We start from the raw sequence: 17,239 nt of genomic DNA on the forward strand, positions 1-17,239 counted from the left end.
GAGTTTCAGGTCAATGAAAGACCCTATTCCAAAGAAAAGAAAGGGCTTTCCCAAGAAATGACTCCCAAGATTGTCTTTGGGCTTCCACAGTGTGTGTGTGTGTGTGTGTGTGTGTGTGTGTGTGTATGCATATGCTCCTGCTTGCTCATTTGTCTACCCTTGACACACAGACACACACACACACACACACACACACAGAAGAAAAATTAAAAAAATAAGTAACCAGTAAACCAGAAAAATGAATGTGAAGAGTGATTCTTTATGAATCACTAAATAAGGGCACTTTGGAGGAATTCTCACCCCCACAAAGCTCTGCTCATTAACATCCCCTAAAGAATGGACCGACCTGCCCACTCTCTTCTCTGAAAGGCTGTGAGTTTGTCTTTAAACCCGCAAAATCCAGAACATCAGTCCAGCTGAGCCACCTGTGCTCAATAGCCTTCGCTGAGCCAGTATTTTCCTTCAGGGTCAAATACAACATGAACACGTGACTCAACCACATCCTAAGAGCAGTCGGAACCCACGACACACCGGAGTCGAAGGCGGCAGCAGAGGAGAGCTGAGGGGAAAGTCATGAAGAACATGGAGAGAGATACATCCGGGACTCCTCTAGGGAAGGGTGTCAGGGTGGGGAGGTTTCCCGGTGGTGGAGGACCTGAGAGAGGAGGCCTCGAGAACTAGAAGGCCAGGGAAAGGAAGAAGAGGGGCCGCCTCCGTTTCCGTGGCCACTGGAGCAGAGAGGGGAAGAGGTGGAAAGGCGCCAAGGCAGATGGTGCCAGGTGGGGGCTTTCTCGGGCAGGAGCTACTGTAGATGCTTAAATAAGCAGGGGGGTTGAAGACAGCTTCTTGGGGGCAGAACTTGGTGTCAAAGGTGGTGTTTTAGGTAATGAGAGGGTTGGAGTGGAGAAGGATAGTGGACACAGAGCATCCATTTACTACTATACGGCTGGAAAAGGGTCTAGGGAACGCGCCCCGGGCAAGCAGTAGCGTGTACTGCAGCCAAACCTGGACCCTCCCTCGGAACCCCTGTTCTCAACCTGCTCTAGTGACCAACTGCCTGGCATTGGGATTCTGTCCTCCTCCGGTGTTTCCCCAGCAAGGCCAGGGTTCTGGAAAGCCCTTCTCCACCCAGGGCGGGATTAGCATGCTACCCCACCCCCAGACTTCTGCTCTCCTCCAAGGATGCAGGCTCCTCCTTCTCCCCTTCCTCCTTCTCTTTTTTCTTCTCCTTCCTCCCTTTCTTTTTTTCCACCCTCTCTTCTTCCTTTTTCTGCTCTCCCGCTGCCTCCTTTCTCATTCGCTCTCACATCATCTATTCACTCTGTGTCCGGGACTCATTTCCGTGACTCTGCTCAGCCCTCAGAACCACACAAAGACCACACAGCCCAATGTTTAGAAACTCTCCATGCGGTTGAGTCACCCCCTCCTCACCCTGCCTCAGCCTCACCACCTGGGACTACAAATGACAGCTATTGTATACCTCACTTGAGTCAAGTGGACGCATAGAACTTTACATGGATTTTGGTTCTTTCATCCCGTGGGGCAGGAATTATCTGCCCCAGTTGGCAGTTTCTAAGGTCAAACAACCTGTGAGGAGAAGCTTGCTTGGGTCTGGTAGATTTTAGAACCTGCATTCCTAATGGAAAAACCCTACAGATTCTCAGTGCTTTAAAGCACCAGGATATTCCTCTCTCTTTCTCTGTCTCTCTGTCTGTCTGTCTCTCTCTATCTATTTCTCTCTGTGTCTCTCTCTGTCTGTCTCTGTCTCTCTCTCCTCCCCCCTCAACATGGTTTCTTTGTGTAACCCTAGCTGTCCTGGATCTCACTATGTAGATCAGGCTGGTCTTGAACCCAGAGATCTGCCTGCCTCTGCCTCCCAAGTGCTGGGGTTAAAGGCGTTCACCACCGAAGATCTGTCCGCCTTTGGAAAAAGGCTTTTCAGACTTCTGCAGAGTCTCCTGCGCTTCCTCCAGGTGTGGCTTTCCAGAGTTTAGATTTTCCTTCCTCACCAGTGAAGGCTGAGTCTGTGCTGGCCTCACTCAGTTATATTTAGTTAACAAGCACGTAACACATATTTGCTATTTTCATCGTGCGAAACTACCTTTTATTTTTGGTGTGTCTAAGCCATGCATTATTCAAAGTTGGGTATACACACACCACTTTCTTGGGGAGTGGAGCAGATTACAGATTTCCAAAACTGAAAAATGTTGCTTATTGAAATATTTTATATTCAATAAGGCATTCACAGGCTGACTCACTTCAGCTCAGATCAAAATGATGACGTCTAGGCCTAGTTTTTTTTGTTGTAGGGTTTTTCGCTTTTTGTGTGGTGGTGGGGACAGAACTCAGGGCTGAGTTATGCCCTAGACCAGTCTAACATTGTTTTAACATACATGGTTTGTGTTAAAGGGCAATGTATAAGTATATACATCACTGTGAGTTACTTAATCCCTTAAATGATTATTAATTAGCTGTTACCCATAGAAGAAATTATGATCACACTGGCCTCATGGGGAAATGCGAAGGTACTCTTGGGCTCCACTGAACTTGAACCCACTCTGCTAGATCTTAAAGCAGCGATTCCCCAGCTCCACCCTTAGATCAGCCCGGCTATGTGTGCTGTGGAGACCACAAGTTACATTCTTTCTCAAGCAAGACCCCTATGCCTCACGTAGCTTCATGCAGTTTTGTGATGTCCAGATTTAATTACAGGAGACATGCTGACATTTTAAAGAATTGTCGCAGAAAAAAATTGAAGTTTGCATAATATAAAAAATACTGGGGTTGGAGAGCTGTCTCAGTGGCTAAGAGCATGTTCTGCTCTTGCAGAGGACCAGAGTTTGATCCCCCAGTCCCATTGTTGGGCAGCTCACAACTGCTTATTAACTCCAACTCCAGGGTGTATGTCATCTCTGGCTTCCTACATTCACGTGCACATACACAGGTACACACACACACACACACACACACACACAGATACACAGACACACAAACACACAGAAAGAAACACACACAATAAAATAAAATAAATCTTAAAAAATCGTTTGTCTGCCATTTTCTCACTTTCATTTCTCTAAAGAGGGGAATGCAACTAAACACAACTTGAGGAACGCTCCCGAGACCACGCCTACCGCTCCCGGCAGGTGAAATCTTCAGTTTTCCACACACACCTACCGTGAAGCCTCTCTAAGAGTCTACAGCTCTGGGAGCAAAGTGATAACCTGGAGGCTGCCGGGTTTTCTGCTTCCCACTGGAATGGATTTGAGAGTGTAAAACCGCTAAAATGATACCGATTTAATTATAGTAGTGCCCTTTAACCCTGGGTTTGCTTTCCTTGATTTTGCTTATACAAGGTCAAGTGTGGCCTAAAAATACTTAGTGGAAAATTCTAGAAATAAACAATTCATAAATTTTAAATAACTTTTATTATAGTATAGATGGTCATAATTGTTCTATCTTTGTCCTTGGTTATTTTTACTAATCTCTTGCAAATTAAGCTTTGTCATACGAACGTGAGAAGAGGGGGAAAAAGGGTACAGAGAAGGTTTGCGACTATCTGCGAGTTTCATGCATCCAGTGGGTCCTGCCAGGCAAATCCCCTCAAAACAAGGGGCAGCTACTGTAATCAATAGAGTTGTGGCCCTCAGATTGTTCACATCTTTATGTTTATACACATCAGTGGCTAGCCAGAGCTATCTGAGAATGAAGGGTAATTGTCCCTTTTTTCTCCTATTCAGAAAGTAACAAATACCAAAAGATCATTATATATTAAAATATATAATCTAGACATATTTGAATATGTGAATACATTTCATACTGAATTACGTGTTTACATACATATTTTTAAATGCACAGACACAGCTACCCATATATCAGAAGACAAATAGCAAATTATTTTGAGTCAATTCAAAGCACAGATAAGGGATTAACAGGTATGATTATGATCCCAGCTTGGCGTGGGAAGGCTGTGTGGGCATTGTACTTAGCCACTCCGGCTGACACGACACTCTTAAACCTAACCGTAGAGATTCCAGCAAACACCACACATGGAATGAAAGGAAAGGGATTCCTTACTGAACACCGGGAAGGATGTGTTTCCTTTTAGCACTTGGAATTCTTGCTCCAGTCGTCTCCGTAAGTCTATTTGCTCAAACAAAACCTTCTGAAGTTCCTCTAGCAGAGAAAGGAAGAAGAGCAGTTTACTAATCTTTACAAACAGCTCTCCGGAGAACTGTTACACAGGGCAATTCGTTATTATAAGACAAAAATATTTTACCAGTTTAAAAAACGTTGCATAGACACAGGATAGATTTTGTGCAGAAATCCATGAATATAAATCAATGTAATATATTATTTTAAAGTATCATATTACAGTGTCATGTATTGATTGATATGTATGCATTAATCTCAATTATATCCACCCCATGGTCCATATATTATTCATATGTTGCTTGTCAAGCTTAAAATATGGTGCAGAACAAAAATATCTTCTTATTATCTCTGTACTCTTTAAAAGCTAAGAGACGTATACAACATTCAAACTTGTCTTTACCTTTCCCCATGTTCTCTACATCCTTTTTGAGTGAATGAGGTGAATTGGTTTCTTGTGTGTGTTCACCTTTAAAAAAAAACACAGGAAAAATATTAGTTTGCAGGGACTACTTTCCCCTAACTTTTCTTCTTATTTGTTTATTTATTTTACATCTAGAAAAAGCGTTATTTAATATAACCTGACATTAGGACTAAATGCTGCTCTTGCGAATGGGCGCCACGCCTCTGGTTCACAGAAGCCCTCTAGGAAATGAGAATAGAGCCTACTTGGCTGTTGGAGAACAGGATCACTGAGGTGAGGACACCTGCTCTCCCTGGAAGGCCCTTGAGAGCACAACAGGCAAAAGTTTCCTAAACTTTCGGGCCCCCTAAATTTGGGACAGCGGAAAAGAAAGCATGGAGAGTCCTTGACTTGTTTTAGTCCTGTGCCTGGAGGGTTTCCTGGTCATTGGTAGCTGGCTGGAAAGAAATGCACACTGCAAGCAGAGATGTGAAGCGTAAACCTATTGTTTGTAAATATTTACTTACTCAGCCATAGTCTCTTAACTACTCATCTGGAACCAATAAAAATGATCCTGAGAGCCGTGGTAACTGAGGGTGGAGCCCAGAAGCGAAGCACAGACTTGGAAGCACTAGGCCTCTGCTTCAACACCCCCTCCCCCCCCTGCTCCCAAGCCAAACTAAATAAGCCAGCCATCCGGACCATAAGTGAAGGTCGGACTGCACGTGCTCTGTATGTGCTAACTAGAACAACGGCACACTAAATAGCGCATTCACTACAGTAAGTTGTGTCTTCAAGAGTCGGAGAATACACAAAGGTTTAACCCATTCATTTGGCTAATTAGATAATTGTGTTTTCAAATTTCATGCTAATGTCTGTGACAGCCACATGGCTGATTAAGCTTCTGCTTTTGTCTGAAGAGGTGTGCCCATGCCGGTAATGGTTCTCCAAGAAGGTTTTATGCATTCCTCGCACTAGTTCCCAGAGGTGAGGCACCTCCCATATACCTACAGATATCCGGCACGGGGTTTTGCCTAACTCCTCTTTTTCTTCACCCACTAGTCAATGCTGCTGGAGGCAAAGGTCCTGTCTCTTCTCTAAAGCCAGTTGGTGCCTAACAGGGGGCTGGTCGTACAATGAGCCCTCAGTAAATTGTCTTCTGTTGTTCCAAAAAACAAACAAACAAACAAACAAACAAACAACAAACAAGCAAGCAAACAAACAAAAAAACCCAGGAGGACATAAATTCTAAGTCATGGCTCCAGCCAGAATGTATCACTTCAATTCTCTTCTCGCTATTTATTCCTTTCCCTCAGAAAGAAAAGAAGTGTAATGGCCCCCGGGCACTTGTTGGAATACTGGAAGATTTCACTGCCAAGTTAAAATTTCTATAAAAGATGAACAGGATTTCTTCACAAAGCAGCAACTTATGCCATGGACGGACATCTATATTCTACATGCTGACTCTCTGGAGTGTGTGAAGATGCACAGAGATGTACATGCTTCTCTTTAAAGGACTTATATGTAACTGAGTCATACATTTAAATATTCCCAAGAAGACGCATACTTGGGGGTGGGGCCTATTACATCCGCCACACGCCCACGTTCCTTAATGGAAGGCATTCTCTAACAAGTAGAATATAGTCACACAACTTCATTCTGATACATCTCGAACATGACCTCTCTCTACAGCTTCAGGCACATCCTGGAACCTTGACACCTTGGTTTTCTTTTCTTTGCAGTGAGGAAAATACCTGTGAAGCATTCTGATTGTAGACCCAATAGAATCCCTAAGAAATCTGCTCCCCTACTAGAAAAGTAATAGGTTGATAGTAAACCATTAATATGCAAACCGAGCATAGTGGTGTTTGAAACAAAGATGAACGTGCGCTAGGCATAGCTCTGCCTGTTTGCATCAACTGACCAGTACGGAAGTTCCCCCGATGCAACGCTGGATCTAAACAGAGAAGAGCGAGCAGGTGCCTGCCTCTGTGCGTACTCACGTGTGCTAAGATGGCACCGTCCCATTCTACAACGTTCTCAGTCTAACTTTCAAAACGTGGCTTAGATGGGACGTGAAACCACATCTAGACGTCACATTCTTACCATGTTGTAGACCAGGTTTTTGGTTCCTTGATATATTTTGGTAACTGTTTATCTTGTACCACATTCCAACTGGATGGATACATTTAAAAATTAAAATAGATGTAGCTATTTTTCTTTTCCCCTTCGTAATTACTAGCATGATATTCACAGAATCCCCCTAAATCAATAGCTAATTAATAAACGGAAGAATACTGACTACAGGAAAATCTGCTGGTGCCATTGACCATGGACTGCCCTTTCCATCAGCTCTGTGGAGGCTTTATTAACATTTCGCATTAGTGTCTATTTCAAATAGAGGTTTGACTGCAACTTCTGAGAAAAAAAAAAGGGCCAATTTAGAGCTTAGAAGATCTAAATGTTCCCTTTCCAACGAGCTTCTGCGAAGTGTCTAGGTGTTAGGTAAATAAGGACAGCACAGTCTCAGCTGCGCATTGTGCATCTTTACTGGACTGCCACTCTCCGCATTATTGCTAATCTGTGAAAACCAGATTGTTAATGGTGGTTAAAAATGACCTCTGGGAGCCTGGATGTTTGTTCACTATTACTGCTAATGTTTTCCATCTGGTTGGGGGAAAAAAAGCAGTCTAATACTAGATTAAATAAATGTGATTTAGTTGACAACGGGCCTCCAATTTTTATAAATATTCCATCAGGTTAGATGCATTTCACTTTTCAAAATTAATGAATGGGTTTGGAGACATCCCCAAAATTAAAATGCTTACCTTCCTTCCCCCTACACTCATCTTTTAAGAAGCTATTTACAAGCAGAGAAGGTGGGAGAAGCCGAGAGACCTCAGTGCCTTAGAGATAGAGATCGCATATGGAATGGATATCTTTCTCAGGGCCTTGGCCTCAAACATGTCAGACAGTAGAAGAAAACCCAAGTAGTGTGAAGTAAGAAAGGAATGAACCATTAGTGTACAAATGCACTGGTGGAGGGATGAGACCCAAAGTTGCTGCTTCGGGATGCGTCACCTTCTTGTGCTACCTTCATGAACCCATGAATGGTGCTCACCACAGCTGGGAGTGATCCAGGCAGGACCAACCCCATAGCAACCAAAGGCAGCCTGAAGCCCAGGTCTGGGTACACAGTTCCGCCTTCCCATTCTCTCTGGGGTCCTCCAGCTCAGGTGGCCTCACGTTCTGGGAGATAGTTCATCCTGCCCCTGGTTTTGCCCACACTCAGCCATCAGAAAATGGACAAGAGGGATGGATGTGAGGAAGTACCACATTGCAGTTGGCATAAATAGTAAACCAAATGCGCAGGGGCTAAATTTCACACACATAGTGTGGCGATTTATCAGAAAATTAGGAAATGACCTTCCTCAAGACCCAGCAGTACTACTTTTGGGTATATATCCAAAGGATGCTCAATCGTGCCACAAGGACATGTGCTCAACTATGTTCATAGCAGCTTTGTTTGTCATAGCCAGAACCTGGAACAACCTAAATGCCCCTCAACTGTAGAATGGATAAGGAAAATGTGGTACATTTACACAATGGAGTACTACACAGCAGAAAAAAATAATGACAGCTTGAAATTTACAGGCAAATGGATGGAGCTAGAAAACATCATATTGAGTGAGGTAACCCAGACCCAGAAAGACAATTATCACATGTACTCTCTCACAAGTATTTTTTAAACATAAAGCAAAGAAAACCAGCCTACAAATCACAATCCCAGAGAACCTGGACAACAATGAGGACTTTAAGTGAGACATATGTGGACTACATGGGAAGTAGAAAAAGACAAGATCTCCTCAGTAAACTGGGAGCATGGGGACCTTGGGGGAGGGTTGAAGGGGAGGGGAGAGGCAGGGAGTGGAGTAGAAAAAAGTGTAGAGCTCAATAAAAATCAATAAAAAATTCATACACATATACACAAAAAAAGAATCAGTGACTACACCAGCACAGCCTTCATAGGCTCAAGAGTAATCACTTTCTCTTGGACATCGTGGTATACTCCTGTTCAAGGACCTGTAATGGACCTGCTGGTCATCAATGCGGAAAAAGTATCCACTCTAAATTCCTCTGGAGTTTCCAGGTCTTCTTATAACCTGTGTTCCTGCCCCCCCCCAACTCATCTGTCCGTACTGCCAACACAGATCCTTCACTGCATCCATGCCTGTTTCTCACTGTGGATTGCTTTTTTTTTAAAAAATATTTATTTATTTATTTATTTATTTATTTATTTATTTATTATGTATACAATATTTTGTCTGTGTGTATGACTGCAGGCCAGAAGAGGGCACCAGACCCCATTACAGATGGTTGTGAGCCACCATGTGGTTGCTGGGAATTGAACTCAGGACCTCTGGAAGAGCAATCAGTGCTCTTAACCTCTGAGCCATCTCTCCAGCCCCTGTGGATTGCTTTTGCCTTGTACTGTCTGTCTTGCCTAGAGAGCCTGACCCTCTTCTCACTTTCTATTCCAAAACAAAACTCCATCCAAGTCTTCTTAGCATGGACTGAGGATTTCTAACTCTCTGTCTTTGAGAGGATGTTTTGAGGCAGTTCAGATTATGGGGCTGATTAGCTCATCAAGATAGATCCCTTATAAATGGGATCAGTGCCATTGTCAGGACTGTTTCATCATGTCCTGTATAGTAAGGAAACTGCTGTCTGCAGATCTCCTGAGAAGTCCTCACTAGACACTGTGGTCTGCTGGTACCTTGATCTTGAACTTCACAGTGTTTAGAGCCCTGAGAAATAAATACTGTTTAAGTTAGCGAGGTATTTTTGTTACAGCACCCGACAGAACTAAGACACTGCTTCCATGACCCAGTCTCAGACTCTGCAAATGCGAATGATGATCGTGCCCTTCCTGAGCCGAAGTTCTAAATGTCTTTCCTTTACCCTTCGGCTTCCTGAATAGGAGCTTTGCTCTCTGGAGGCAGCAATACCCATCACCCTTCCCCAGGGATGCTGCAAATGCTTCCTACAAATGCCCGTCATACTAATTTATTCCAGCTTGTGAAAGGACCACCAACCAATGCTATTGTAAATCTTCAAATGCCACAGGGATGTTTAAACTAATTCTTATAGTTAAACCTAACTCTTTTAAGTGGAAAAAATACATTTCAATTAATTTTAAAAAATTAGACTAAATTAGGCTAACTGTATTTTCAGTTCTGTTGGGAAGTTTGTGATGTCCCAATAAAAAATAAGTTCTGCTCCTGTCTGACATTTTCAAAGTTTCTGTGTGAAAACACATAGTGTGAATTCTAGCTAAAACATGGAAAATAGTAATTAACATATATATCTGCCATGACTTCCAATAAAAATACCACATATTAGAATTAATTAACTTTACTACAATAATAATTTTATTACAAAATCTTTCATCTTTCTATTTATGTTAATGATTTATTTCTATTTTACTGGCTAGAGATGAAACGTAGGCCCACATGCAAGTTAGGCACACACACATCCCCAGGCTCAGTGACATGAGCCACATGAATAGATGAGATGATGTGTTCTGTTGATGGGCACAGGACAGAAGAAGAAGCTAATAACACAGACGCCATTGAAACTCTCTCTGATAGCTCGCTTTCCTAGTGCTGAAAAGGGCGAGGCAGGCTTCTGGAAGAGGAAAGGCATCAGTGGTCTTAGTACCGGACCCTGCTGTAACTCTGGCTGAGATGTGACCTACAACCCTGGCGCAGTAGTGGCCAGGCTGTTTACAGAGGCGACAAATTGAACTCTCCTGCATTTCAGACCTGCTCTACAGGAAAGAATTCAAGCCGGGCATTGTAGACATGGCCCAAAGCATGGCTAGGGAATTTATTGGTCCTCGGTGGAGACCCTATTCTGTGACTGTGCGGTCAAACTGCCTTCTAAAGATTTATGTTTATAGTCATAGATTTGTGCTGCTCCCAACCTTGCTCAGATAAGCTTTTTACTGAAGTGAGCAGTGGCCAACGCGGAGACTCTTACCTGCTCAATGAGTGCTGAGAATGAGTGACTGTGGGGGCTCAGCATACATGGGACACCCTCCCCACCCAAGTCGCAGAGAGTGGAAAGAACGGGCCAGCTGGAGGACTGGGAGGAGAGCTCTGACAGGCTGTCTTCTGCATATGATGTGACTATTGCACACTGGAGCTCACAGTAGCTGTGGTTACCTGAACAAGATCCGTGCAAGACCAAGCCAGGTAAAAATTCCAGCAAGGCTTAGGGAGGGAATCCCAAGTTCCCACCCCTAGCTGAGCAGCTGCTAACAGTTACTGGCTGGTGGGGAGGGGGAGTTACATTCCTTTAGGAGTGTGGTCACTGGTAGTAGGTTCTCCAAGCCTCTCTGAATGATCCCATTGAACTCAGTGGGGTAAAAATAGCAATAAATAAGTAAACAATTATAAAAGGAGGACATGACTTTGGGAGGGAGATATGATGGAGGATCTGGGGAAAGTTGGAAGGGAGTTATGAGAGGTAGATATAATCAAGAAATATTGTATACATGTCCTAAAATTTCAAAGAATAAGAACAAATCTTTAAATTTTGGATTAAATAAATCAGATTTAAACACTGTAACCTGCATGTTCAGGTTAAATACCCTAGAATGCAGGGTGTTTTATCTGTGTGGGACACAATATCAAATCCAATTTTTAAAATAAGTAGTAAAAGATTTGGCTTTTGCCTATCCCTTCTACTGAAAGTCCCCCCCCCCACACTCCTTGGCTTAGCTATCTCCTCAAATTCTTCCTCGAACCACACACAGCTCTCATGGGCTCTGCCAGGCAGCAGCCCCAGGAGCCAGCACATTGCTCCTCCCGATATGGTTACTGAAAACACTTGGTGAAGACTCTTGGTGAAGATCTTTTGGGCAACATGTTTGCTTGCATAGGAATAAAGCATGTATCCTCGGAAGGTCACTTCAGTAGATACACACATTTGGATTGGGGACAGCTTCTGTATATAAGATACACATGTGTTTTCACTTTCAGATGGCCGTGTCCGGCAAGCAAATGCTTCAACAGCCTCTGGGGACCCATGCACTCCTGTCTGTGTTCTGTTCCTAACACACTGCCACAGCATCTGCACCTGAATGGATGCTCTGCTGCAACCCCCCCCGCCCCCCCCCCCCCCGCCTTCCAGCACTCTCTCCACAGGGCCCAGAATTTGCCAAACAGGCCTGTTGAGCTCCCAAAATAAACACCGAATTTTAATAACTGATTTTTAGCTTTGTAAGCTGGCTTAAGACTTTTCTGCACCGTTTCTCTTTTCCTTGTAATGTATCTTAGAGGTACATGTTAGATTGAGTAAAAAATTAGTCTAAACTAGAATAATCGAACATTTAGCACATTTACAGAGTTTTTGAAAGGTTCCTTGCACCCAGGTGTAAGAAAACAATTATGGAGGCTAGGGAGATTGCTTATCAGGTAAAAGGTGAAGGTTGAAGTTCGAATCCCAAACACCCACTTAAACAGGTGGATGTCATGGCTGGCCTGTATCAGAGAGAGAGAGAGAGAGAGAGAGAGAGAGAGAGAGAGAGAGAGAGAGAGAGAGAGAGAGAGAAAAGATCCCCTGCACAGGCTGGCTAACTGGACTAGAAGAATCAGAGAATTTTGGGTTCAAATGAGAGAAAGAGACCCTGCCTCTTTGCATAAGGTGGAAGCTGATCAAGGAAAACACTCAATGATGACCTCCAGTCTCCATGTGTGCACACACACAAGTACACCCACATGCACAAAAATATACTCACAAATGCCCCGAAACACATTGCAAAATCATAAGTAATCATAGGAAGCGAAGTTAAATGACTTTCTCCTCTATCAGTGGAATACAGATGCCTGCTTATTTCTTGGTATTACACTAAACTTCTTCTCTGTGATGTTTGCTACTTTTGTAAGGTCACAAAAACAAAAGCCAAAAAACAAAAGCCAACCAACCAAACAAACAAAAAAACAAAGTCACCAAAGTGGGTGTACTAAAGAACAGGCTAGCTGAATACTGCCTCCGCTGGTGAAAAGAGATGGTTGGGGTGTGTGATGCCAGGGAGGTCACAATAACACCCAGCAATGGCGCACTTCGCGATGCATACCCAAAATGTATTATTGGAGCAGGGTGTGGCTACACATTCTTGTAGTCCCAGCAATCAGGAGGGACTATAAAGTCAGAAGGACCATGAATGTGAGGACAGCCTGCCTGTATAGAACAAGCAAATCCCATCACCAGCTGCATATATGTTACTTCTTACTTTGATTCATGACCCTTGAGTCCAATTTAGATTTTTCTTGAGTTTTAGAATTGATGCTGTGAGTTAACACTATGTAACATTTCGATTTGTTTTGCATTTACTTTTATTTCTTTTGTGTGTGAGGTGTGCATGTGTGTGTCTCTGTGTGTGTGTCCATGTGTCTGTGTGTGCCTATGGCTGGGAACATGCATGAATGTAACACATGTATGTGGAGGTCAGAGAACAACTTGAAGAACTTGGTTTGCTCTTTCCACCATCTCAACACTCATAATTTTTTTTCCTAGAAAGCTTTCTGTCGTTTTCTATCTCAAAGTTTCAGATAAATTAAAAAATTAGCATAAAGAAAAAATTCATAAATAGAAAGTTAAATACAGGGATTGTCTAATTCCGAGTACATATATTGAAAGTCTTCAAGAAATGTTTTCTAAAAGTAATATTCATAATAAATCAGAGGATTTATCATATTCTATAGGCAGATGAACTTAGATACTGAGTTTTATAATATTTTTTGTGTTGTTTACCCTAAGTTCCCTTACAAGTGAGAGAATAAAAATTCAGATCTACTTCTCGGGCTTTTAAGAATTTCTCTTCTCTCTCTCTCTTTTTTTTTTAATCATAAGCATGTTCTAAAATCGAATGGAATAATAAATCAGAGTGCCTCATGTGCTATATATTCATGAGAAGTGTAACTGCTTCTTACTATTCTTGGAAATCCATCCCCAGCATATTAAGTACACTAGAGAATCAAACCCGTGGAAATCCAATTGATTTTAAAACTTCTATACACATAGCAAGATGTGGCTGTGCTCAGAGTCCGAAGGTCTGGCGTTTCTACAATGAGAGGGACCGAAAGGCAGGAGGATGCCTCTTTCCTCATTTCCTTGACCTGCAATAGCTCTGAGCCCTCTGCCAGCTTACCCCACTGCATTCAATTTCAAATCACTTAACTTCACTGAAGTTATTCAAAGTGGAGATGCGGAACCCACTCTGGGATTGCAAGGAAATCCTGTCATCTGGTTTTGAGTTGGTAATGTTTTGACCGAGCTGCTCTCCGTTTAATTCTGTCTGACTTGGTGGGCTTTTAAAGTTCTACTGCTTTCTGGGGGAAGTTGGGTTGCCTAAGACCATCTTGTTTGGCCCTTTGAATCGTACACAATACAACATCTACTATGTGCGATGCTTTTCCAGAGAGGATTTAAAAACTCCGTTACAAATGTCAACTTCAAATTGCTAAAAATAGCATTGTTGAGGCTGACAGCTTGAAATAAAGGGGATCTTGAACTGAATGAAGAACAACTCCACAGAAATAAATGTTGCAGACAAACCGAATTTATATTAGGGACCAGTTAATGCAAAAACTGCCACTGAGGATAGACAGACATATCTGTGTCTTTACGTAACCACTGAAACTTTCTGGTAGTTGCAGTCATAGTTGTCATGAGAATGAAACACTCATATAAAAGCCAAACCTGACCACTGATTTACCAGACAGTTTGAATTGTTTTTTCTCTCTCTCTCTCTCTCTCATGATCTGCTTATTCAAAAGAATTAAATATTGTACTGGTAATCTTCCAAAATGATGGTTGAATTAAATGCTAGGAACATAGTTATGTAAGCCCCACTTGACTGTATTATTTTTTTCTATTTGGGGTTTTTTTTTTTGAGGCAAGGTCTCACTATATAGCATGGGCTAGCTTGAAATTTGTGGTCCTCCTGCCTTAACCTCCTAAGTACGAAAATTATGGGTGTGGCCTGGGTGGCATTTTATATACATTCCTATCATTTTATATACAATCCAGTCTGGCTGGTTTGTCTCCCGCTCTTAGTTGGAGCAACCAGAGAGCAGAGACCGGAGTTACAAACGGTCTAGCATGTACGGGGCATTCTAAGCTAAGTGTGGCGCAAGTAAGTAAAGTACACGGACTCATGTAGTCAGGAAAACCAATGACTGTCACATGGAAAGGAATCTCTCCACAGATGAGCAGGCACTGGGTGTAGCATTTTTGTCTGCTACTATCCAAAGCAGCAAGTCACATATACACATGGTCTCTTCGACTTTTTTTAGTTTTTGACACTGCCAAGTGAATAGAATCTGGTTATGACTACATGAATGAATACTAAAATACAGGTGCTCATTCTGGGATTTTCTCAAATTGTATTTCAATAGGAAGACCACAGGCTAATAAATTTTTACAAGTCAGGGGACAGCTGAGGGCACAGCATTTATAGTAGGGGCCAGATAATGCAATAACTGTCACTGAGAATAGACATATTTGTTTCTCTGCATAGCCACGGAAACATCCTGGTAATTACATTCATGATCACCATGAGAATGAAAATTTCATACAAAAGCAAAAACCTGCCTGCACCCCCTTCAACCCTCTGAAGTTTTAAACACACAAAGCCAGGAGCAGTGGTGCCCACTAGCAGTATCTCAGGGGGCTGAGGCAGGTGGCTTGCTTGAGTTTATGGATTTGAGATCAGCCTGGGCAATATAAGGAGACTCCACCTCAAAATAGATTAATTAATAGACGAAATGAAGTATATTTTCAGAGGAATCACAATAACAAACTTGTGGCCCAATGTTCTAGCATCAACTCAACAATACCCTCCTGAAAGTTGTGTATTTCGGTAGTGTGCTGATCCTGACCACTTCCTCTCCATTCCTCCATTCAATACAAGATAATAATATCACATAACCTACTACCTATGCACTTCCCTGAGTAATGTGAGGGTAAGATTGTGATATGGAAAATCAATATGGAACAAGCTTCTCTGGGAATCTGTATCAAATTAATTATTGTGAGAAAGGGACTAGCAATATATCAACATTATGAGTAGGTGTTATTACCAATGTAACTATTGACTGTGCTGCCCCGAGCTCCAGGCACCACGGAATGTTTATGTGAACATGGATCCTGTCTGTGCTTTTGCTTACTTCCTTTTAGCATTTTATTCCCATCTGCATACTAAAGAACAGTGGGTCATCGAGTGGTTTATAGCCACTCTGGCCACCATTCTCAGGCTTCTGAGGGCCTGCCAGGGTTTTCTGGCCTGAATGGATATGAGGACATGAACGCCTTTTTAAGCAAGCCCAGAAACCTCTTTCAAAATTCCATCCAAGTGAAAGGAAGGCAAAAGATAGAAATTCAGTTTTTGAGAAATCTAGGAACCATGAATGTGATATGAAGAGCATACAGCTTAAGGGACTTGCTTGGCTTATAACAAACACATTTACACTTGGACCCATTAGCAGTTATCGAACTTCCAACTCAAAACTCTTTATTAAAATTATGGATATGAGTTGTTAAATGCAATGTAAGGAGTTCAGTTTTCTAACAAGAAACGATCTCTGATTGTAGAACTTGGATTCTCCCATTAAATCTCTGTGAAGTATTTGAAACAACAAATTATCCAATAGTTTTATGCAAATTTTTGCTACCTCTTGGAAAGCTATGCACACTTTACATTTTTATAGCATAGATAATTCCTTTTTATTTCCTTCAAAAATTATACCTAAAATAGAAGGAGAACTTGGCAGAGCAGACTTAGGATAATTAGCATTTAGTAGCTAAAGGGTGACATCTACCATGAATCATTCCCTAAATGATCACCCACCATTTTGTATTAAATACATGTATCTTATAACTTGAACCACAGAATCACCAATGGCTAACTCCAGAATCAAAAACTTTCAGATACAGGCAAAACAACCTGAACAACTAATGCACATAATTATAGAATATTAACTTATAAGGAGCATCACTAAACTAAAACTAAACTAATTAAATAAAGTAAACAGAAAGTGGGGGCCCACATCCTGCCCCTGAAAGGGTTAAATTGTTATAAAGTACACAGTTCATGTCATTTTGCCAGACTCCAGGCTTCATGCTTGCTTACAGGCCTGCTTACAAAGCAAGGTTGCATACAAAACAAGACGAGCCAAATAAAAATCTCCCCAAATTAAATAAGTAATTCCAGCACTAGGATATGTCAACAGCTTTTAAACTCTTTCTGTGTGTAGTCTGTTTGGATGGAGAGAGCCAGGAATTGAGGGGCTTCTTGCTACTCCAGCACAGATCTAGCCAGGCTCCTATCCACTTCAGCTGTGGAAACAGCTTCACTTAATTTGCATTCACCAGAGTCCACACAGACTCCCCAAGTGTAGTCTCCTGGCATGGGAGAAATTAGGCTACTTTTAAATCTATTTTTAGCTGTACAGGGCTGCTAAATACCATTTGATCTGGGGCTAGGGAATGTTACTAAGACTGTTTCATATTCGTGAATGCTGTTTCCAGTGGCTATTAATTTCTACATATATCAAATACACAAAAGCAATTGACTATTTAGAAATGTCTGGGAAATGGCAAGATATTACAGAATCAATG

The 17,239-nt window shown here is 42.1% G+C and overlaps 1 protein-coding gene across 1 annotated transcript in view; it reads right to left on the bottom strand.

Moving 5' to 3' along the window:
- Positions 1 to 17,239, bottom strand: part of Skor2 (SKI family transcriptional corepressor 2) — a 42,980-nt gene that overhangs the window by 20,086 nt on the left and 5,655 nt on the right. The window contains exons 4-5 of the mRNA XM_085699679.2: positions 4,553 to 4,618; positions 4,075 to 4,173 (exon numbers count right to left, since the gene is read on the bottom strand). Coding sequence (XP_085555805.1) covers positions 4,075 to 4,173; positions 4,553 to 4,618 — 165 coding nt within the window. The remainder of the gene's footprint in view (positions 1 to 4,074; positions 4,174 to 4,552; positions 4,619 to 17,239) is intronic.

Source organism: Myodes glareolus, chromosome 13 (genome assembly GCF_982192425.1).
Source record: "Myodes glareolus chromosome 13, mMyoGla1.1, whole genome shotgun sequence".
NCBI lineage: Eukaryota > Metazoa > Chordata > Mammalia > Rodentia > Cricetidae > Myodes > Myodes glareolus.